This window comes from Helobdella robusta (assembly GCF_000326865.2).
Source record: "Helobdella robusta unplaced genomic scaffold HELROscaffold_43, whole genome shotgun sequence".
Lineage (NCBI taxonomy): Eukaryota > Metazoa > Annelida > Clitellata > Rhynchobdellida > Glossiphoniidae > Helobdella > Helobdella robusta.
Genome location: NW_008705028.1, coordinates 802,557 through 828,059, shown reverse-complemented (window position 1 = coordinate 828,059; position 25,503 = coordinate 802,557). Strand labels below are relative to the sequence as shown.

The window sequence follows — 25,503 nt, the reverse complement described above, 5'->3', positions numbered from 1 at the left end:
ATACAACACAACTACGAAGTATAAACAACCCAAGCTATTTCCGTAGAACGATAATGTAATTTTACTATCTAAAACCCCAAATAAATAAATATATAGTCCTATATAGTCATATATACAGAATATATTCTATGTTATATTTTATATATATGAACGTAGTAATGTTAGTAATAAAAAGTCCATGGAATAACAAGTTATATATATATCTATGGGGTTTTTAGTTGTAAGCATATATATATATATATATTGAATATACTCTGTATATGGATATGCTCTTTATATGGTTGTAAGTGATATTGATATTTAAAAAAAACGCCGTATAAATATTCTAAATAGATAAATAGACAAATGAATATATATCAATATTATTCTATTTATTTATTTGTTTATTTATTTATTCGTTAATGTTTTATTCAATTAATTAATAATTTATTCATTCAAGTTTTTTTAATTATTTAATCATTTCTTTATTTAATTGAACAGGAATATTTTTACGTTATAAGTCATTAACTAGTCAATTAATGATTCCATGTATTTTTGTTTTTTCAAATCGTTGTTTTGTTTACTATGGTTAAACATTTTTACCACTTAAACATACTTATCGAATACGTAACTTACTTACTAAGTCATTAACAAGCCAATTAATTAATAAGTTTATTAAATCAATTTTTAAAATCAATATTTTTTTTCATATTCTCATGCTTAAACATTCTTACTCCGTTATTTATTTGTCGTTATCATTATATACTATTGCCCTGCGTTTTGTAACAGTTTCCGCGTCTGTCAAATTCTAATTTTTTAAAGAATAATAAAAAAAAATTAAACAAGTATTTTGTATGCTGGCGTCAGCCAAAGATAATTATTTCTCTACTGGTCGCCGCCGAATGAAACTCAGCTAGCCAAAATTTTTGGTTAGTTGAAACTTCTGATAATATTTGGCTGACAAGTCTTATAAATACTTACTCTCTAGATATTCTTAAAAATGTTACTTTTGAAGTTTAGCAGCTTTGTGAAACTTGATTGTTAAATTCACTTACCAGATAATATTTAAGCAGTTCAAGTTGTTATAACGTGATAATTAATATAACAGTTTAATGTAATTGGATATAAATGTGCATGAGATTGAAGACGATCATAATGTTGTAGCAAACGAATGCATTTGAAAAAATTGTAAAAATATTTACTGACTGACAGCAACAAAAATTAAAAAAATTCACAACATTTTATTGCTAAAATCTTTCGATGATAATTTTGCCTAAAAAATATTTTCTATGATGGTAATGAAGCGAGTTTGTGACAGGACATCACTTATTTAAAATGACATCTTTAGAAGCCAGTTCTGGATAATCGTTCGTGTTTTCGCCCAGTAGCCACCACGTCGTTATATCACCTTTGCCCTGTGGAAATTTTTAATAATTCTCTCAATTTAAAAGATATTAAAATAATATATAAAAGAAAATAAAATAAATTAAGTTTGGAATTACAACATTTCACGGGAATAATTAATGTACCTCAGTTTATACTTTGTTATAATATTAAAAATTATTATTATGGATTATGTTGTTGATGTTGTTACTATCACTACAATAATAGTATAATTATTATCATAATCAGTGTCATGAAACTGCTTTTATAATTTTAAAAGTCACAAATTTATTGAAATAACGAACGCAAAGATTGACTCGAAGTATGTTATTCACATGGTTTGAAGTTGAGATTGTAGTAACGATAAATTGATTTTTATGATTGTGACGGATGGTGAAAAAAGGTTGGGTCAGACTTTTTAATGTCGGTTGTCTGTGTGACCTCTCATGATGTATGACCATGGACCATGATAAAATATAACAAATTAATTCCAATCACTGTCAAAATCTTTTGTAAGTCGTTTTATGGAGTTTAGCATCAAAATCTAAAAGTTTCGTAAATACATCCGATAAACTTCGCGGTAATCGTTGTTAAAGAATGAATTTGAATGGATTCTTATTTTTTAAAAATTTGATGACTACGATTTTAAATAGGAAGTTAATCTTTTGTTGTTCCGACAAAAATGCAGCAGGGTTGTTAACAATACTCAAAGAGGGAGGAAAAAAGAAACACATGGGCTCTCAGATTTTATATTTGCCTTTTCGATGATATAGTTTCATTTTATCAACAGAATGCAATGACAAACCAAAAAAACTTATAACAAGATTTTCAAGGGAGTGTTCGTGACAGAAAAGGGGTTTACCTTATTGATCCTCACAAAAATTGATACAATTTATCCAACATCCGACCAACAACCAACAAACACTCTACAAAACATTTTAACACTAATAAACAATAGAATCTTTCGTTTCTTCAAATTTAACAATTCAAAGAATAAAAACATCTAAACTGGGTTTTTTCCAAAAGTTGATGGTTTAACTGAGCACTTTCATAAATCTTCGAAACACATTTGTTGAAGTGAGCCGCAACCTTGTCTCTTATTTTTTAGATTGTCATCACATGACAATTTATTTATATATATATACATATGCATACACATACATGCTGAAACATACCCAAACACACAAAACCACATTTTTCTATACACAGTTTCCATAACTGTGTTTGTATACATAAAATTACATAAATTTTTTATCAAAGATAAAATAATTTGCATTCACATCTTCAATACTGTCAAACTGTCACTTGCGGACATCAAGCGATGATGATATGATTACGATAATTGTAAAATTTTATGTTTTATTAAATTTACCATTTATTAATTATTCTCACCTTCATTGTTACAGATCCACGCAGCTTCAACTGAAAGGTTCCAAAAGTATCCAATAACTTTTTTGTATCTGGACTGACGTGTATCTTCAAAGCTGTGATTTTATGGTAGATTCATTTTTTTAAGGGTTTCTTTATATTAACTTTCTTACATACATACCTACATACATACGGCTACTTACACTAAACCATTTTGTTGTTATGAGTTAAGAATGGCTTTGAAATGAGAGATGATGTTAATTAAGGAAGATTCGCAATGAAACTTATGAGAGCTATAAAGCAAGTGTTGTTTTGAGACCAAAAAAAATGCTCACGTTCTCCGTTGGACTCCATCCTGGATGCAGTGTTGACTGTATCTCCAAACAAGCAGTATCTCGGCATCTTCCTGCCAACTATGCCGGCGCACACGGGACCTATTTTTTTTATCATTTCAGTCGAATGAACATGGGTTTCCTTCGGAGAGGAACATTCATGCAACACTTACATTTATAGAATTTCAATTCAAGTAGATTTCTATTAATAAATTTAAATAGCTTTTGATGTTTTACCAAAAGCTGGATGGTGTAAGTGTTATCATTAATTCTGGATCACGGAATATGATTTATACAGAATCGAGATTGAGATAAAAGGCGCTATACAAATAATCCGTTTTAGTTTAGTAGTTTAACAAGTTTAGCAGGATAAACTTCAGATAGTTTATTTTAATGGCTGATCTACCTAAATAAATGATCCACATGTTCAACACCTATAATGACTGATCAATCAACCTGAATGTATTCCAATCCTTAAATTCAATTGGTCTTTCGGACGATGTCTAATTTTGAAACTTCTAACTGCAACCAGGAGTTTCAACGCCATCCTTGATATTTCCCTGGCGTGTAAGTTGCCGTTAGGTTGCGGCAATCCGGACACAACCATGTATGCATCTCCTATTGTTTCTACCTAAAACGAGTTGTATGTTCTAAACGACTTATGATTCTTAGATTTGTTAATTCTTGTTAAACTTTGAAAAGTGTTTTAAAAATTCATGATGTATGCATTGGTGATCAGACAAAAACATTTTCAAATTTGCATTGAAGTAAGGTAGAAATTATTTAAGAAAGGTAAACGAATTTACATTACTTTGTATACATCCAGCATCTCGATGATCGTGTCGAATGTTGTGTACAGGTCATTCAGTAAATCCACAACCTTGAATTCAAAAGAAACATTATTCATACAAATTCATTTTTTGTTATAAAACATTAGAAATGCTTTTAAAGTTAGCCTAGCAAAATAAAAAAATATATTTCCTGGCATTAGCTCTTGTTAAATGTATTAAATTCATTTGTTATGCCGGCGTTGTTTCAGTTGAAATTGGTCAAAACTTCCAAGCTTAATTGCACCCAAGTATCATTAACTTATCATTAACTAAAAAACACGTTAAATACAAGCATACTTTTCATCTTAACACTTTATTTACAGTTTTTTGAAAAGCTAAATAGAATGATAAAAACATCTCGACAAATATAATGCCAACAGTGCAACATAAAACTTAAAACGAATGCACGGCGAGCTCAAGTTGAATGTTAAACAGCGTTTAATTTTCCAGTAAGTTTTAAAAAATACCAGTCTGTAGTTTCAAGTGAATTTTCGAAAAAAAAAATTTTAAACAAAGTGTGATGGAATTTGATCAGTTAATGTTTCTTCGATAGTGCCGATATTCGCGGTATAGAACACTCAACCAAATTAACACCAAAACATGTTTAATTACGTTGTGGGTTATAGATATTTGAATAAGAGTCGTCCATGAAGGATGTCACTTTTTGAGGGAAGGAAGGGCCAACAAATTTGTGACCTTTTGCAAAAAGGGGAGGATGGTAGAAGCTTGTGTGACATCCAGTTTTGCTTTGCGTTTTTTCAATTTTTATTGTGAATTAATTGAAATTTCGTTCAAAAATGTTTGTCAAAAAACATATTAACGTAAAATGTTGTGTTTAGTCAGCGTCAACAAATCTCATCTAATGCACTTTTTCATTGTATCTACGAAGTCATGTACCTTTTTACGTAGATTTGACGATGATAAATGTAGTCAATTTTATTATGCAAAAAATGCTTAAAAATAAAATCTCGGAAAGTTAAGTATTAGCTAGATTAATTTGAAAATATGAGACAAAAGGAGCTGATGAAATGTGGAATAAACACAGTTCATCGATGGAAGTGCGTGTGGTGTTTTGAAAAACGTTGTTGCTTACAAAGTCGCACCTGTTGGCCAAATTCTATCAGAATAATTACTCGGCTAATTTGAAAAAAACTGAAAAGACATTTCAACTCTTTCGAGAATTGAAAAAAAGTAAAAACTTGAAACGGACGGACCAGTCAATTTCGTGTAACAGCATTGTGCGACGTACTGCGTTAATCTTCTCATTTTGTATTTCACTTGAATTTAATGATGACAAAATTATTTTGGCGGCTTTTTGTAAACTGCCTGTTTCAAGATCTTATTTTGATAACCGATAAATAATATTTCATCTACTTTATTGTTGTAACAAAACTTTCATAAGACAAGCATAAAGTCTTATTAAATTGCTAATAATTTTTTATGCACATCGGTTACGCTCACTACCAAGTTCTTATATCTTTTCTTGGCTAAAATGTTTTAGAAGCGGTAAATATTTTGTGGCGCTAATCATACAATGAGTTTGGATTAAATTCATAAAATATTTTGCGAAATTTATAAACCTCCATCGGCGAACTTTCGGCGGAGAGCTGCGTGAAGCCACAGATGTCGCTGAAGTAGATTGTGACGCTTTCAAATTTGACAGCTTCCACGGCTTTGCCTTCCATCAACTGCTCAGCTACTGACCTCTTGGCATTAGCGTTTTATTATCAAACTAAACTTATGTGTAGTGAAGTTTATTAAAATATTTTTTAGAAAATAAGATGAAAAAAATGCAAAAACTAAGCTAAATTTTATAGACATGCAAATGAAAGTTAATACAAATTGAGTTTTAGTGGTGAACGTTTCAAAATTCAAGAACAATAAAACATCAAAATAATTAAGATTTTGTTTCATGCTCCAAACTATGACAATAGGCTGTTGACTTGTAGGCCGTTTAATTACCATTAATCCGTTTTGAAATATAATGACTTTGGTGGACTACTCTTTGTTTGCTTTAAGAGGTAATTTTGCTGGCTATATTTTCTTGGAAGTTTAAATTAGAAGGGAGAATTGTGAAAATATAAAAAAATGCTCCGTGCTGTGTCAATTACAGAATTGCAAGTCATTTCTTCAATTATTAACACTCATTTATCAAAAATACTACAAATAAATAATGACATCCATTTTTTAAATTTTTATACACAATTATGTCTTCCAAAAAAGAATATAAAATCATCCATAAACTTGACCGTATCATATTTATTAATTTGAACCAACACGGGCAGCATCATGTATAGCAGATCTTCAGCTCTCTTCTTCTGCTTCAAGTAGTCGGATGTTTTCTCTTCAACGAGCCCTTCCAAATTGCAAGCATACTGCTCCATTCGGGACAACAGGTTGTCCAGTAAGTTCCCTCCCGTGTTTCCCTCCCTATTTCATTTATTATTTTATTTATTTATTAAATTTTAGTTAATTAATTAAAATTTAATTAAATTATTAATTGATTAATTGATTTATTATTTATTTTCTTGACAGACCTCCCATCTAAACGGAACACAACCTCAAATATCCAAAATCAAACAGCAGAACGGAAAATGTAAGCGTTAGTTTATTAAACAAAAATGAAAAATAAACATCGATATCATATAAGAAAATAGAAGGAAAAAATTGTTTTTAAAAAAATACTTGAAGGTATTTTAAGGTAAAAATGAAGGTATTTTAAACAAACAATTTGTGATTTTAAGTGACGTTTTTATTGAAAGCATTCGATTGCTGTCACCATACTTGTTTATTTTTTTAATGACGGATTTCAATGTGTGGAAGTCCGGCCTTTCAAACGGTTCGTCGTTCCAGCACTTCTTGATGATATTAATGAGATCCTCGCTGTAGGATTCGTTATCGAGCAGATCAGAGAGCGTTGGCCTGCAGCTTGGTTTCGATCTCATTTTCACTCGACGGCAAATCTCTTCGTAAGTGAAACATACAAGTTGATTGCTAATCAAACATTCATACTAATTGCTGTTAAAATGTTCAAATTACTTCAGAATATTCATAAATGAGGAAATGTATCACCTATAGCGTTGAACTTTTCATTCTCAATCCAGAAGACTCCCTTCCGATAGACGATTTCGTGGCAGATGATAGCAAAGCTGTAGACATCACATTTTTGTAGCGATTCAACACAAGTTAATTCAGGGTTGATTAATAACTCCGGGGCGGTCCACAATTTACCTTTTAATTTTTCAATCATGTTAAAATTTTTCGGCCGTCATCAATGTAAATTAACATCACTTTTATGAAAGTTGTAGTTATCACAGTCTTGCTTGTACGCTCGCTCCCTGATACTCTGCAAACCGAAGTCTGTAATCTTAAGGACGAATCTGCTGTCGACCACACAGTTGGAACTTTTGAGGTTGCCGTGGAATTTAATGTCACTACTGTGCAAGTATGACATGCCCTTGGAGGAGAATTCAAACATTTCATGGTGATCATTTTAATAAACATTAGCTATAATAAGGAATTTCATACTATAATGTGACAATGATTTTTATTTGGGGAAAATGAAACAGCGGGGAGGGTTGTAAAAAAGTGTAATAAGAATTGTCTCGTCTATGATTTTAGAGAATTATTTTATGACGTCAAATTAAATTTAATTAATTTAACTAATTCATTAAAGGATAAAGTTTCCTTAACAAGCCGCTGCTATTTAAATTGGAAGACGAATGGTTATAGAACGTGAATGAATAAAAGTATTAGTTAAATAATATAAAATTTTACCATAAAAAATTGAAATTGACTTAAAAAAAATTCGAAGGGAAAATATAAAAATTTGTAAATTTTGAATTAAATATGGGCACATGCCATCATTTGAAAACCCGACCAGCAGAACTGAAGTATTTTCAACTTGGAAAAAGTGAAATAAAATATGTCACAGTGTGTGTTCAGCCATGCCTGAAGCGAAACCATAAAAAAGCAGTGTGGAAGCTAAAAGTCCAAAAATATTTGATGACCATTTTTTTCTTCGTGATTCCTCAAGCATAAATTAGCCAGGGCCTTCGATTCTGTGACGTGCGCGCGCAGTTTACAACTACAGCATTACCAAGAAATAACTTCAATTGACCGATAACCAGTTCATGTGAATAGTGTTTATCTGAAAGTCCATTGCAATTTTCCTCATTGCACATATTTTATTTTGCATTCAGCACAATTCATTTGAATATTCGCATGCGCTGTTTCAAGTTGTTTTAACGAAATGTGATCGTTGTTTATTTTCGTCTAAAAATTACAAACACAAACATGTCACCTTTTAAATAATACTTATTTCAACAAAACTAAGTGTGAAAATTTTATCAAAGCTAAATGAGGATGAATATTTTTTAGATTTGCTTGCCATATATTGTTTCATTGCGTGTTAATAATTATATGAATTTATAAGGTACCTGAGATTGGAGTTAAACAAAAATTCATTAAGGATCAATTCTTGAGAAGATATCCCTGAATGATGCAAAGCCAGCTAATTTATAAAATACAGTTCAATCATTAATCATTTAACATGCAACTGCTGTCAGTAAAACCACAGAAAGAACTTCCACCTCGATACGATCCAAAATATATTTTGTAGCATTCACAGAGAGGTTTGCTTAAATGCAGCAGTGTATCAGCCAGAAAGATACAAAAGAAGTCAGGCTTAAATTTTATAATTTATTAAATTTTTGCAGAGATTTCCATCCCCGCATTTCCATTCCAAATCATGCCCGACTAAAAACACAACAACAAAAATGTAATAAAAATTCAATCCTGAATCTAACTCGTATTATATCTTGCATTAATGAAAACTTGAACATGTTATCCAACTTTATTTGGCTGTTTTCCAAAACATCCTGTTGCGTTAATATTATTTTAATTAAGTAGTTTATAGTTTGACATTAAGATAAACTATCTTAACCTGCAGACTACCTTTTTGGCAGAACTCGGTGATGATGCATTTGTTGCCATGGTCGATGCAAACGCCGATGAATCGGACAATGTGGTCGTTTTGCAAATCTCGCATCTTCAAAAACAAGTAGGCATTTCACATTATGAAAGTTAACTACAATTTGTTAAAAGTTGTAAGACTCATTTATACAAAAAAGTGATAGTCAAACCTTGTTTCGATTTTTGATTTAATTTATACTTGATAAACTTCAACGAGTTTCTCAACGATGACACGTGTCAACTTGATAGCTTGATTTACACCCGGCCAATGCAAGAACGCCTTTCAAGGTTTTGAAATGAACACATTTTTTGAGGTTTTATGACTTTATGTAGTTTGGCTACCAATATGTCAAAAATATTTTAAAAAGTGTTTGTTCTCTCTGATGATTTAAAAAACCACCTTTGGCAATTTTTTAGTTAACAAGGCTTCATTTCGACTTTTAAGAGTTTCTTCATTTATGAAAAGCAAATTATGGTATAATTTAAAAAAAATTATTTTCTTTTAAACTTGCACAGGCGATTAAATTTCAAATATTTACGGATGCTGCGGATTGTTCGTCATCAAGTGGAATCAGTCCGTTCCAGGAATTCCCAACCTGTGGGGCCGGCCTTCCCAGGGAAAGTTTCAGGGGAGGCCAAGCCAACCATTTTATTTGAAAATTTTAATTAGCAAAAGCTAATTAATTTTATTCAAATAACAAGATTATTGTTAAATTGTTCGGTCAGCGTAGATCCAATTTGTGTTTGATGGTTTGAAAATAAACCAGTGGCGGACCGTGAGCAGTCTTTGTATTGAAAGTTAGTAGAAGCCATTGTATTGACGGAAAAAGTTTCCGTTTCTGACCAAAAAATGACAATGATGGGATAAGCCATTAAAAAATTCCTCGCCAAAAAGTTGACAACCCACCCAACATTTACACACGTTGAAACATTTTGCAATTTTTCCTCCAGTATACGTTAGAAAAATATTCAAAAAATCGAAGCCCTATCGTTAGCGTTATCTAGATCCGCCACCGAAATAAACTGACGACTTAACAAAAAATTTTCAAAGTAAACGAGGATGGTTTGTTTGCAGGGTTAAATTCTGTCTGCACGTATGACGCACCATATATCTTATATCTGGATTCGCTATTTAAATTAGAGCTGATTTTCTTTAAGCAACTTTACTCTGCTCTACTGTCATTCCCAGGCAATAAAAATCGTGCTCACAATATTTTAATCGGAAATTACAATTATTGGTGTGAATAAAAATTGTTAAATAAATAAATTGTACAAAAAAAAACTAAAAACCATTCCTACATGACACCACCAATACCTCTGGGGTGTTGTATGCGACAAGGAAAAAGAATCATCACCAGTAGAAACAAAGAAAGTAGTTGCGCAACATATTACAACAAAACATTTTTAAAGCGGTGTTTTAATATTGAAAACATGACAAATGATTTGGGTTGTGAAATTCCCTCAATTAATATATATGAAGTTTTATATAAGTAAAAAATCAAAAAAGTTTCAATTGATTTTAGAGCCAAAGCTCTTCTAAGAGTTGAGTTTAATTTGATCAAAAAGACAAACAATGTTTTAGTGTGGCTTAAAAGGTATATTTCAAAATTCATTCATGCAAATTATTATCAGCATTGATTCTGTTTTCCACTATATACTTACGTAAGAAACGGTTTTCTTTGCTTTTTCGATCAAAATTATGTAAAAATATATTAGATATTTCGAATGACATGAACATGAACTAAACCAATGCATAACCTCACTTAACAAACTCAGTGATGATAAACGCCATTAATTTGCTTGTAGTTAGTTCGTTTTTTCATTTTTTTTCACTGAGATTTTTTATCTAGTTTATTTAAATTGGAATGGGTTCATTGTGCAGATAGGCCAATTAATTTCCATTTCTAATAAACTAGATGTAGAAGAATGGCAGTGTTGTTGGTGGGAGTCAGTTTTAAGTGATGCATGTATACATATACATACTTATTTACGAATTTTTAAAGATGTTATTAGCTATTTTTTAACAAATTTGCCTTAACTGATATAAACATAATTTCATAAAATTGAATGAAATAATAAAAAGAAATTATACCCTTTTGAATTCTATCAACAGTGGCTTTGTAATGTTTATAGGGTTCACAATTTTTTTTATGGCAACCAGTGTAGACTGTAAAACGTTTTAGATGAAGTTTTAAAATTAAACTCAATTTTACCAAGCAAGAACACAAACTTTATAGTAACCAGTTTTGATGAAGATTTGTTTGCAGCCAAGATTGTTCAACACACCAACCATTGAATCTATTGAAACTAAACTTGCGAATGATTCTCTCTTAAAATTGATTTGTTAATAAAAATGTTTTCTAGTCATTATTTGTTTGTTTAAGACTAAAAAATTTTGACGATGAATTTTGATAACAACCTTGGCAAAATTAATTTGGCTGTTGATCTTATCTAATCTTCGTTTTTCAGGAGCGCCAAACATGATGTCTTCCCATTTTATCCTCCAGTTTATTTCCGCCAGTTCAGTCTCTAACCGGTAATGTCTTTCAAAAGAAACAATGTCGCAAATGTTGAGAATGAAATGAGCAGAAATTGATTGATTGACTGATTGATTGATTGATTGGTTGGTTGGTTGATTGGTTGGTTGGTTGATTGATTGATTGATTGATTAATTGATTGATCGATTGATTGTTATAAATAAATCGGGTTTCATGGCGGTTAGGTGTAAACAATTTTATCATCTTCAAATTATTTTGTTCTAAGTTGCAAATAATCTTTTCCAAAACTTTATATTTTATTTTTTGCGTAAAAACAAATTATAATTTATTAAGGAAGTTTAATTTCAATTTAGAACTGCTAGTTCTAGTAATAATATTCATCTTCAGCGTCATACTTCTGTTGTGGCTTGCTTAATCCATGGCTAATAAACACTCTCCGTTAAGTCGCTCAAGAACTTTACGGCCAAAATTTGGGAAACATTGAGCGAGCATTCGATGAAATGCTCTGAAAAGGTATTGGAAAGATTCAACAAAAATCTCGAAAAAGTTATAACATTATTCTATTGCAGCCTCAAAAAAATTTCAAAAGGTTTCACTCCAGTCTTACTAGGGTCATTGGGAAATCCAATGAAAACTAGCGAAAATCATTGGCTCATTCCAAGGGATTAATGAATAAACTTTTCGCATCCCCAATATTTTGAACGGAGGCCCTCAGCAATAATTTTGAACGAACGGTCAGAAGTATATATTCAAAACTGTAACATATTTTGTCGTTATAAAATAGTGTGATATGCATAACATCACCGTTACATCTATAGTCAAAAGAAGGGTTTTGATCAAAGTAGCCGCGTGGGTGAGTTAGAGCTGGAACGTTGAAACCTCAATAAACTCAAATAAAACGAAACATCATGATGATGAAATTTTGAAAGAAGTTGTTAGTTTATAAAAAAAAGGCCTGATGACGTACGATGACAAAACGTGGCAGATGTCATAGAAAATACGAAAAATAATAAATTTTTACAGATAGCGACAGCCCTCAACTAATTTTTAATTGATGATTACAGGTTGGTTCTTACCAGGTAGGTGGGTTCATCTCGATGGCAGAATTAACCATTGTAAAGGCATGGCTTGTATTAACAGTTTGCTCAAGTTTTTTGAAAAATAAACACATAAAAATCGTAACAAAAATTGAGATAAAATAAAAAATCTGTGATAAAATAATATCCTATCATACCTATCTTTTCTCAAATATGTCACTAGTGTTTTTGTTTAAATGCTAATACTTCCCCAATATGTCGGTTTTTTTTAATTTTAAAATTTATAAACTAATAAATACAAATTATTTAAAATTAATATTAAGGGTTTAAAATGTTTGCACGTAGAAATGGTGAAAACTATTAAAAAAGTTACCTTAAAATGAAAAATGTGGCTAGTAGAATGGAGATGAACAGCAGCCCTGAGAGTGCCGCTATGTAAACGGTCGACGGAAACGGGACTATAATTTTGAAAATTGGATAATTTGAAAATAAATTGTTTTATAAAAAATTTTTCAAATAAAACAACAATCTATCGGCTATATTACCATATAAAACTATTACTACCTATAACAGGGCATCCAAAATTGTTGTACCCACACTTTGGGGTGTCCGTTGGAGGTACCTTTAAATTTCCAGTCCAGTGAATTTCGCGACCCTCAATTGGTTCATAAATTTTTTTCTTACCAAAATAAAATGCTACTGCCTGAAAACAATGAAAATTAAAAAATTGAAAACGTTCGACCAAAAATAATATTGGAAAAGTATTAGCATTTAACCTCAAAAAATCCAGTGTCGGGGTTCATATCAAGAAGAGAATAATCAACACTCCTATCGCCATTTCCATCGATTGTAACCGTGCCAGATACACCTTTAATTGATAAAATATTTGGTTGTATGAAACGAAAATATAATCATATCTTCTCATTTTAAACCCTCAAAAGTTCTATTCCACATGCGTCGGGTGATATCGCTGCCGTTTGATATGTTCTTGCCCTCTGCTAGTGTTTCGTTCAAAGCCAGGGCATATAAAATAACGGCATCATGGAAAGCACCAACAAAACTGTTGACCTAAATTAGTTAGAATATATATACGACTTTAAGAAAAAAATGAGAGTAACTTACATCTTCTTTCCCAAACAGAGGCTCTCCATATTGCTCGTGTGCTTTCCTTTTAATTTCTTTTGAAAATATTTTGTACTCATTACTTTCTGGTTTTTTCATTGTGATTGTTAATAATGTTTCAAAGCCTTTTTTTGCCAACAAATTTCTTTCTTCACTTTCGCCTTTCTTGTGCCAAGGTTTCAGGGAGTTATTTAGGTAACTATGAGGTTTATTTGAACATATTTTATAACAAGAAAATTTAAATAAAAAATATGTACAAAATAACGAAAAAAAGATTATTTATTCATACATATTTTTAGTTAGTTAAACTCATGGATCTATAAAAATAATAAATTTGCAAAAACCTAAAAAGAATTTGTCTACGAAAGCATATGAGAGGTTTGCAGTAGCTGATCCAAAATTTGGCGGTGGGAAAAATAATTTTACGATTTTCAAAATTTTAAAGTCATGACCTTTTTTAATGATTTATTTTTTTGGCTTATTCCAGCTTTGTTCGGGAATGATTTTCAAATTGTTCACTAAATAAAAGTCCTTGCATAGAATCTTCAATGTTTTTTTTATTTCTTACTCTGCACCCCGACACTCCCCTGTATTGGCCACTGGAAAGTTGTGCAAATATTTTTTCCTTTTGTAGGCATTTTTTAATATCTTTTTGTTACTGTCGTTTTCTGTTTTTTTCATTTTTATTATTATTTTACAAATAAAAAAACTTAGACTGACAGACGCCGAGATTGGTACACATGCAAGTACAAATTGGTACAAATCAAAATTTTCACCAGACTTTTTCAAAATTTAGCTGATATTGTTTTTAAAAACATTTTTTCTGTGTTAAAAACATAAGTGGGAAAACTGAAAGTTTTATAAATTGGTTGTTTTTTGAGACCTAAGAATCAGCAGTAGCCAGTGGCGGATTAACCTTTTTGCCGCCTAGAGGCACTCGTGGTTTGCCGCCCCAGTTTTAAATTTTATAATAAATTTAGAAATTAAATTCATATAAACGCAATATTTTTAAAACATTTTTATTAAGTACATTCTTTAATAATATTCATGTAATGTAATATTATCAATTTTAAAAAATAAATTTTCTTTCATTGCAGTTTATAAAAGTTATTTCAAAACTTTACGACGTGCCTTCCTGTGCTTAAATTCATCAATAACGAAATTAATGTCTAAATTTTGCAAAATTGTTTTTTCGATGCATAGAATTGCAAGATAATTTAACCTTTCTTCGGACATTGTCGAACGCAAATAGTTTTTAACGCGCTTTAAACAAGAAAAAGATCGCTCGGCCGAACAGTTTGTAGCAGGAGTACAAGTGTACATCCGAAGTGCAATGTCTACATTTGGATATAAGTCATTCAAGTCATTCAATCTTATCCATTTACACAAATCAATTGGATTGTGTGGAACTGCATTTTGGTCTAAGGTAGCCAAATGAGACTTTAAATGTAACAGTTCAGTATTTAAGGTGTCGTCTAGATTGTTTGGAAATAAAGATCTTAATCCATCCGCTGCAATTTCTAGCTCACCCACTGACAATGTTTTGAACTGTACAATTACTTAGAAATTTTCATTAATTTCTACATAAGCGTTTCGTTTCTTGTTCATTTCAGAATTTAAGTTATCCACAATTACCAAAAATATGTTTACACGAAAATTTTCTCGAGTGGTAAATTCTGTTCCATTGTCAACTGATTCGTCGTAATGCCGCTTCCGTTTTCTTAATGGCGGTACCTTATAGTCATCAACTAAAGACAGGACTTTTCCTTTTTTTTCATAATCTTCAAATCTTTCTTTGAGTGATTCGAACAACGTTAAAAGTGAGTCGTAAATTTCGATTACAGTCGATAGATCAATGTCTACTTTTTGAAGTTTGACGTTAGACTTGTTCAGACATTTTAAAACAAAACTCCACAATTCTACCATAATTCCAGTTTCAAGAAAACTCAAATTAGAAATAATTCCTCTATCCTCAGCACGAGTTTTTGGTTTCTGGTTTGAATCCTTTTAAAGTATCAATTTTAATAATTATTTTTATTCAACTTGAATATTTTTAAATAACTAGTTTTCAAAATTTGCCGCCCCAGGCCGGTGCCTGTTGTGCCTGTGCGTTAATCCGCCACTGGCAGTAGCAAATGTTGGGAGAAGAAGTGTCTGATACAAAGTGGTAGACAATAACGAAAAAAAGTGAATCACAAGACTTTGGATTAATTTAAAATTCAAAAAATTCAGGAAACCAAAAATTACTTTGCTTACTTGTGAACTAGAAAACCACAAATCAATTGATGATTCTGGTTTGATCAATAAAAATAATTTTAAGCAGGAAACAACGAAAGATGTTTGTAGGTTAGGAAGGTTTAAAGTAAATTAATTACCAACTATAGTTTAGTTGTGATTGTCGAATGCTTTCACTTTCAAAAAAAACATTTTTTGAAAAAAGAGTTTCACAAAGCAATAAATGTTATATTAACGTCCCAAAAAACGGGCATATTAAAAACCATTGGTGTCAAATAAAGCCAAACCCATCAACGACAACTTTAAAAAAAGCACAAAAGCAGAGTTACAACACAAAAGCAGTGAACAACAACGGCCATAAATATGCTTTTTTAAAAATAGATACAAATGCTGGATTAGTAATAAAAATACCATTTATTATTTAATAGGTAGAAGTATTTGCATGATTGTCAAACAGAAAAAGCTAAAAAAAATATTGACTATCGGCAAGACGCACACGAAATCGATTCCCTCACCACAACTCACAGTCACGCGGTACCAGTACTAGGAAAACCAGTTTAAACAGTCGAAGTCATAATCGATCAATCTCTCTACTCATTTAGTCGTAAATCAAATCGTAATTAAAATATTTTCCCACCATGCATCCAGTTATGGAAATTAAAAGGAAAATAGTTTGGTTGAAACTTTAAAAAAATATTTTTGGATGAATAAACATGTCAAGTGTTGGCTCAGCCAGTAAAAACGCCATGTTCTGTTATTTGTTATTGTTCAACGACAGAAGGGTATAGGTAGGCAATGGGTAATTAATACATTTGAAAAAATGAGAAAACTTTTATAGAGCTAAAATGAATAAATAAACAGAAAGCTACAATATCTAAATAATCTTTATCTTCATTGTTTTGTAAAAATAATAATACATCTATACATAAGATAAACCGGTTTTCGCTTGTCCGTACCTTGCTTATTTATTTTCCAACGAGTTTGCATCGACACTTCCCCACATTAGTGTTATTGTCTTTTTTGGATTTTTTCAAAGTTGTGTTAAAATTAAAAAACCTAATTTAACAAAAAAAGTGCCGGGGTTTCCCAAGTAAAATATAACGGCAATGAACTACAACAGTGGCAGGACGCTACATTTAGCACAGTAATAATTACTCTACAAAATAATAAATGACAACCAAAAAAACTACAAAACACTCAACAAAATCCAAAAAAATTATTTGTACCATTTTTAGCAAAAATAAAGATAACTTTTATTATATAAGAAGTAAAAAACATCAAAAGGACAGAATTATATCACGTATCAATTCTCTAGAAGTCGAATGTCATTACCAACACCACTGCTAAATTCTGTAACTTTCAAGCATATATAAGAATGATGACAGGTCTGCCTGGCAGATTCTCGTTAGCGGCAGAAAGATTTTTTGAAACAGCAACAGCAGCAGCACAAGGATGACAGAAGAATTATAATTTAATTTGAAAGTAAAGGACCAGCAACAAACGAGCAAATTAAATTAATTTTTAGTTCCCTTCCCATATTAAACAACAATATTACGACAATACTTTACTACAATATTAAAAGTTTCTATTAATAAATTATGATAATCTTTAGCCATAGATAATTTGTATCAATATGTGTATATAATATGCATGCACGCACACATGTATGTAAAAATTGCCAGCATAAACAAAAATGCACACCACAAATCAACACATGTAAAATAGTAAAATATGAAGACCAAATGTTACTTGGTAAATAGATCGACGTTAAGAAATACGTATTCGCCGTTATTGAAGTGCATCTCGGCTGCTTTGATCATTATCTCTCGTACGGTCTCGGGTGAGGCGCATAGAATGATTACTGTTGAAAAAAAATGGTTCGATCAACTACATAATAATTAGTGATTCTTATCTCACTAGAATGCTCTAATCCAATTTCGCGAGCCAAAATATGACTATAGTTGCGGACATGTTCCGGGACATCAATTTGATATAATTCGTACCGAATAGATTCTTGTGTGAATAAAAAAACTATATCAGTCATAACTAAATTACATAATCGCGGAGTTATATGCGCTCCACCGTCTGATTCAACCAACATAATTACGTTGTCCCAATGAAATTCTTTCATGATCGTATGCAAACATTTTGCAACGCCATCAAAAGTTGGGCCGATTCTTGTTAGGAGAGGAAATTCTGGATCGGCCTTAGTTTTGTCTCTTCCAAAAAATCCACTCATCCCGCCAGGAGTTATGACGGCGAGGTTCCAGTACCTGGCATAGCGAGCCACGGGAGCGAGACTGTACTCACAAACTGGACCGAACAGCACGTGGATCTTATCTTTTTTATAGAAATTATATGCCAATATGGGAGCGGTAATTTGGCTGCAGTCTGTATCCGCCAGTTTAACGGTCAATTTGCACTGTTCGTTGAAAAGTTTCTTGGCCAACGGGTGCGTGTTTCTTGCATAATCAACAGCAATATGCGCTAAATTTAACCGAAAAATGTGTTTTGTAGTGTTTGGAGCCAGTATAGCTATCACAACTTCAGGTTTATTTTTGCCGAGTAAAGCGTTTTTTGAAGAGGCGATTAATCCATGTCCATTACTTTTGGTATATTTACTGATGAATAAATTTCTGGTTACATCGCGTTTTTTCTTTGTATTAACATAATAGTTATTATATTTACAAGAATTTTCATATATTTTAGTTAAATTTGATTTTTTTAAATAATCGTTATTATTAAAACATAGTGAATAAGTCGTCGGACTTTTATTTTCAACGGTAATTTTACAAAAAAAATTTTGCAATAACACAGCAAACAAAACAAGACAAAGTTTTGAGATCAACATTATGAATGAGCGCAACACATGTAGTACAACCTGTAAAAGTTAAATTCCGATTAACATATAAATTAACATATAAATGAAAAGCCAGGTAGAATAATGACGGCTTACCTGCGCTTGCTGTTCAATGTCTTCATTATAAAGAAAGGCATGCAGAGTACAAATTTCAATCAAATTGTAACAAAAAATTAACACATTTTAAAAGTTACAAAATTAGGATAGCTTCTAAATCGTTTGATTGTTTGACTGTTTACAGGAAAAAATTGCTTTCAGCTGTTGTTTATAATTTTTGAAAATAAGCAAGCGACCTGGTTAAGTTGTTTCTATAAAAATTTCGAGCAGATATATTGTGTCCAAACGTAGTGAAAAAGTTGTCGGACTTTTATTATTTACTTCTTTTATTTTCAACGGTAATTTTACGTTCAACTACATGTGAAACGATGCATCTGATATATTAATGTAATATTATTAATGAAATTTTTGAAATTAATGAAATAAAATGGCAAATTGAAATTTTTAACATATTATTAAGTAAAGTGGCATTTGTAGCTATCAATGAAGCAATCACCCTAATTCGCAAGACGACAATGTTAAATGATTTGCGGCACTTGACAACATTTAGAAAAAATTAAAATAACTTAAAGTTCACGCGATAAAAGTGAACACACAGCCACAAAAACTAAAGCTGAGAAGCGAGGAAAAAAACATTTTAGCCCCCGATCGAAATGCACACAAAACGCATTTCAGTAAATTTTAAATGCAGCGAATTTAATTCAAATAAATTGTTACTCTATTCATAGTACGAGCAACATTAATCATCAATATTTTTGTTCAGACTATTTGATAAATGTTGTGAAGATTGTTTTTGTTATTTCTTTGATTCATTTTATTCACTTTTATTTTTAGTCTATTTTATTTGATAAGACCACCACTAAATCAACTGAACATAAATTTTTATAATACATGAAGAAGTGCATAAATTTTTCATGTTTGCATGTTCAATCTTATTGTTTTTATAATGATTGCCAAAAACCATTTTGAAAATTTTTTAATTTAAATTTTTTTGAAACTTAGGATAAAAGAACTTAATAATAACATACTCGAAACTACTCTCAGAAACTACTGAGACGCCAAGACGGACGAAAGAGCTGACGAGAGATGAACTCGTGGACAGGAGTGCATTTCAGAGAGTTTATTTCTCATTTTTCTGTGCAATGAATGAATTTTGTCAGAGGAACATCAACGCTCTGTCGTGTGGCATCTTTTTATTGCTAGCCTAGTTCGATATTATCAGGTTAGAATAACTGACCTTCAAATTTGTTAATGTGTGTGTGTGCTTTTCGTTTGCGTGTGCTTTAGTGAGTGAGCGACTTTGTAGTGTTGTGGTTTGTTGGATCGGATTTTGTAGTGCTGGAGTTTGTTGGATTGGATTTTGTTGTGTTGGGGTTTGTTGGATTGGATTTTGTAGTGTTGGGGTTTGTTGGATTGGATTTTGTAGTGTTGGAGTTTGTTGGATTGTGTTGTGTTGGAGTTTGTTGTGTGAGGTTTTGTCAGTCTAGAGTTTTTTTTGGGTTTTGTTTCTCTAAGATTTTTTTTCTTGATGCTATTTATGATGCTATTTTTTTGTCCTTTGGGTTATACATGTTTTTGCGTCTGTATCTATGCAAATTTGCTGTGTGAATTTTTGCATTGTGAGTTTTTTATGAAACCCATTAGATGAATACATCAGCACGTACTACGCATACGTGCAAAGTAACATTCGTTTTAACATGAAAACAGCATTAATCTTATTACACCATTACTACATGATTGGAACATGGAATATGGCGTTCTACTATCTCAATTTTATACATTTTTTTTAACTTTTTTATCTGTTGCACCCGCCCTAAGCCTAACTCTAATTGATTTAAATAACTAAAGGAAAAGGGAAACAAAGATTCTGTAGGTTACTGTTGAAAACCTTAAAGGGCTCTCAACTTACCAAACAAGAATGAAATCAATAAGCAGAAGGTTGACGAAATCTTAAAGAACACATACAATGCAATCAAAGAGATATTAATGACCACCTTAATAAAGAAGATATTAAAAATCACAACCACCATGTCTAACAACGTCGAACGAAACAATCAACAAAATAATTGTCAATAACTCAATTCTCAACAATGTCAACAACAACAACAACGTAGAAGAAACAAGGAAAACAGCAACGCTAAGAACAACTACGACAACAACAGTTACCATCAAACAACCAACAACACACACCATGACGATGATGACGACAACCAATCAATCTACAGCACATTCATCAACCAAATAAACTACAACACCAACAACAGCCGCAACAACAACAAAACTACAGCAACAACAACAACTAAAACGACAACAACAACAACATTTGAATGGCGAGTATGTATCTCAAAGCTGCAGGTCAGATCAGAGCCTTCAGAAAGTTTCAGCAAAATTAAGTACTCGAGTTAAACGTCAGCACTTTTTGTACTGAGTTTGAGAATAGAAAACTTTGAAAAAAATTTTAAAGTTACGTAAATTGCATTTTATAATAATGGCTCCTAATTTTTCACCATACATTATAACATTTAAATAGAATAATTTTATATTTAAATGTTTACTCTGAATACCACGACTGGGTGCAGGTTTGAATTTTTGGGAAAATTTTAAATTACTTATTTTGCAAACTGAATTTAAATACATTTTTTTCACCTCCATACAAGAGTTATCCTTAAAAATACATCTATTGATTTATACAAAATCATGAAAATTGAGAAAAAAACTAACTTCCGTATTTGCTTCCAATAAACGGTAAATCGTGCTTGAAAAATTTGTGAATATTTGCTATGTCATAATGGTTATATTGAATTCCTCCTTTCGATTCGGAGTCTTTAGACGTCTGCTTGTGAGAGCCCGCGTCGTGATGGCGGTGGTTTGGAGACGAAGAATGGTTGACCACCTCACTCGAGGTTATCAGCTGCTTGATGCCGGCAGCAGCAAAGTGACAAAATTTGTCAGTTATATCGGGAAATCCGACGAGTTCATAAACAACTGCCACTTTGTTCCAATTGTAATATCTAATTATTGACAGGACTATTGAAGCTATTTCGTCAATTCTTGGACCCAATCTCGTTAAAGTGGAATACTCCGTCAATCTTGAGACTCCAAAATCTTTGGCCAATCCACTTCCAGTCAAAACAGGGAGATTCCAAAAAACGCACTGGCGGGCAACTGAAGCTACTGCATAATCACAGGCTGGTCCTATTATAGCGTTAACAGGATCTGAAAACGAATGCAATTTTACTTAACGAATTAACAACGTCAATTAGAACTCAGTTTAAATTCGAGTTAATTTTATGAAATTTGCATAAAAAATTATTTCTATATGTTTTAGATTTTAGGAAACAATACAAGATATAATAAAAAATATGTATAACAGAGAAATTTATTAAATCTTATAAAAAAAACTCTAATCTTTTAAAAATTGTTTTGTTCTGGTTTTTTTTTTCACTTTCAAAGTGGTTGATTTAGGAACATTTTGAATTTTCCTTCAGGAAATTTATGATAAAGATCAGATTACTAAGATTTGTTACAAATTTTATTTTGTCATCAAATTTAAATTTTTTTTGTCCTTTTGTCCGCAATTTTTTGAGATAATAACATTGGAAGATGTTAAAGGTTAAAGGTCAATTATTCATAGGTTTAGAGGAATCAACAACAAATGAATACGTGCTTAACGGTGCATCACACACGAAGCATGTGATAGATGGGGATCTTTTTATCATAATCGAATCGAACCCGGTCACTGCAGGCACAACACCAGACCACCTTAACTACCAGACCATCACGATGAAAGAAAAAAGTTTTGGTAGATTTTTCAGTCCGAGAAATAATACTGAAAAATAAATCAAACTAGTATTGAATATTTTTCAATGGTAGAAAAGTCAAGGTGGAAAATAACAGATTTGAGGTCAAATTTTGCCGCAATTTATCGTTTCAGGCACGCTTGTTAGTCTGCTGGGTTAGTCAACCTATTTTGAATTTTCATATCTACATTAGAAGTTTTTAGCATTATTTTTTCTAATTTGTTTTGTGTAAAGTCGTCCATATAAAATAGAGATACCTTCGCCACACAGAATTAATGCCATATAAATAGATAATCAAATTCGACAATCCAGCTTTTATTAAAAATCGGTTAAGAAGATATAAGGTTTAATTGGTTTCAAACCTGTCGAACCAAATTTTAAAAACTTTAAAAGTTCAAAAATATGAAAAAAATTGAAAAAATTCTGGTAATAAGTTACAATGATCATCGAATTAAATTATTAAGATACAATATTTGGAATAAATTACATGAAAACACAATCCTGCGTTGCAATATGTAATGGCATTATTTGGTCCATGTCCTGTCTAACTACACAACACATTTCATTGACAGTAACTATTTTAAAGAGCGACTTTAAAAAAAAAATTGAAAAATGTTTCAGAAATATTTCAGAAATAATAACGGATATATAATATTTAGTAACCGTATTTGTAGAATTCAACGGCATGGTTGAGAGATTTGGCGCCCTGGCAGCCATCATCGCGGTACACGACTTCCAGTTTGAACAAACTTTTCAGATCTTTTTTACTTTTATTCTACAAATTATTTAATTTTCATTATATTTTTTTATAAATGATAAAATGTTAAAGATAGCATGAAATCTTAATTTTCGCAATTATTTGAATTACACCAAGAAATATCAATTTTTTTGAAAATCAAAATTGACAACATTTCTACCAAGAAATACTCAGTTCAATAAAAGCTTAAACGCATATAATGCTAACACGTGCAACCTTGATCGAAGTCGAATTATTTAAAAAATATAGTTGCCGTGATTTAGAGCACTAAAAATTAATAGCCAGCGTCAAACAGCACAAAAATTTAATCATTTCTAAAATTCAACAGTAAGTTTTTTTCACCGTACCTGTATCTGAAACCATTAAACACACGAAACAAAATTGATACAGAGATTATCAATCGAAGCGAATAATGTTTGTATTGGCTGAGCGAGCATCTAACTGCAAACAACCCGCCCGTCTTCAAACGCTTCAACAAACTGCTGACAAATCCGATCCGTACATTTTTAAATACAATCTATTTTGAATGAGTGGTTTATAATTTAAAGGAATTTTATAAAATTGATTTTTTCGATCCTCTTCTATAAATAAAACTGGAAAGGCTAAATTCTCGCTACATCTATTATATATAATTGAAATCTATTTGCTGGGTTATTAAGGAATAAAAAAATATATATTTGAATTATTGTTATTATAATTTATAATAAATTCATCAACATTTAAAATTCATTATAATTCATTGCTGGAGCAGTTCAAGTTATTTTTAAACTACCCAAATAAAGGAAACACGTTACAGTCTATTACCATGGACATAATATTCAATATATGTCCATATACATGGCTATCACAGTTACATTGTGATACCATAGTCCAGAAAAGTCGTGTAATAATAAAAATCGCGAGTAAATTTTGTCGTTGATGGTGAAAAGTTAAAGTCGCTAAAATGTGTTTACATAGGATTAAAATTGGGCGGAAAGAACTTTAGAATATGAAGTAAAACCGAAACAAAGTGGATGACACAAAACAAATATGGAAGAGATTTTAAAGAACTGGACAAAAAATTTGTTTAGAGATTATTCTGATCCGCTCTTACTTGAATATTTTAAATAAATTAAAAAATAATCTCAGATTAACTACGGTACAACGTAACCAACCATAAAAAAATATATGAAAAAGAAATAAATGTCACTGAAACATTTAATGAAAATAACGAAGATTTCAGATGTAAATTTCTCGAATGACAATTTCATGAAATATATTTCCATTCGTTATGATCGCTGTATGCTATGATCATACAACTAGTGCAACCTTTTTTCATCATAACATAAAATTAATTTTATACAAAATCTCTATACGGAATTATTTTACTGTAGAAATTTAATTGCACTCCCTAGCTGATATTTCCGTTGCGCTCCTTTGTGAGCTAATTTCATTTGTCGTAGATATATAGTTCTAACAAATAAACTGAACACAACATCTCGTAAAAGTAAAATTCAATAAAAGTTATGAAGATTGTGCAACTAGCAAAAATATTGGAATGGAAAACTCGTGTAATTGATACTAAATAAATAAATAAATTAAATAGTTTTTAAATAAATATATATCCGCCTAAATAAACTATAATTTTTGTTTTGTTACTCAGGAAAAATAATGACCGAAATAAAAAATGTTTGAAAGATAATTTGTTTGAAAAAAAGTGCTGAAAATTTCAAAAAACATCTAATCTAAAAATTTGTGAAATGGAAGTTACTTGGTAGTAGGGAGGGAGCACTCCGGTGTTGACATTTTGTACGGCGAGATCGATTGCAGGGGCGATCCTCTGCAGGGCCATGAGGAAGGAGGTCGTCCTGATTGTCCTCACGCTCGGAAGCAGGGCGAGAACGCGCACAACCTTCGTCTCGTCAATTTGCTTCACGGTGAATGAAGTATTCCTATAATTTAATTTCTTAATATCCGAATCTATCTGCAGTTTCATGCTTTTAATATTTCCCGGCTCAATGAACCACAAATCTGTACGATTAGTTTCACATTCGCAGCACAAATAGTCGCCGTCAGCTTGGGAAGGAGTAAGAAACGTTCGCATTACAAATAAAATATGCAGCAAACTAAATGTCAGTAGAAGAAGCATATTTAAAAAGTTGCAGACGTTGCGTTTGGTTGGACATAAATTAGCAGATAATAGCAGTAGAAATGATGCTTACATTACAAGGACGACGTGAAATTCAAAAGATTTGAATGATGCATTTAAACGTTGAGAGCGACAGCACACAG

At 31.3% G+C, this 25,503-nt stretch overlaps 2 protein-coding genes across 2 annotated transcripts; both read right to left on the bottom strand.

Moving 5' to 3' along the window:
- Positions 1–1,160: 1,160 nt before the first annotated feature.
- HELRODRAFT_114062 (hypothetical protein) lies at positions 1,161–18,609 on the bottom strand (the record flags this gene model as incomplete). Its single annotated transcript, XM_009025743.1, has 22 exons — positions 1,161–1,394; positions 2,755–2,846; positions 3,066–3,164; positions 3,519–3,693; positions 3,874–3,942; positions 5,473–5,598; positions 6,172–6,322; positions 6,677–6,857; positions 6,965–7,123; positions 7,184–7,349; positions 8,701–8,772; positions 8,838–8,942; positions 10,959–11,033; positions 11,097–11,195; positions 11,286–11,409; positions 12,775–12,859; positions 12,966–13,104; positions 13,178–13,269; positions 13,334–13,469; positions 13,524–13,722; positions 17,508–17,619; positions 17,676–18,609. 22 exons carry the CDS (start codon positions 18,607–18,609, stop codon positions 1,302–1,304), a joined length of 3,483 nt encoding a protein of 1,160 aa, XP_009023991.1. The 3' UTR covers positions 1,161–1,301.
- A 2,609-nt stretch (positions 18,610–21,218) lies between these two features.
- On the bottom strand, positions 21,219–25,315 carry HELRODRAFT_177574 (hypothetical protein; the record flags this gene model as incomplete). The annotated part of the gene is made up of 5 exons (XM_009025742.1): positions 21,219–21,244; positions 21,397–21,891; positions 23,139–23,250; positions 23,675–23,749; positions 24,983–25,315. The coding sequence occupies 5 exons, from the start codon at positions 25,313–25,315 to the stop codon at positions 21,219–21,221; spliced, it is 1,041 nt and encodes a 346-aa protein (XP_009023990.1).
- Positions 25,316–25,503: the final 188 nt, after the last annotated feature.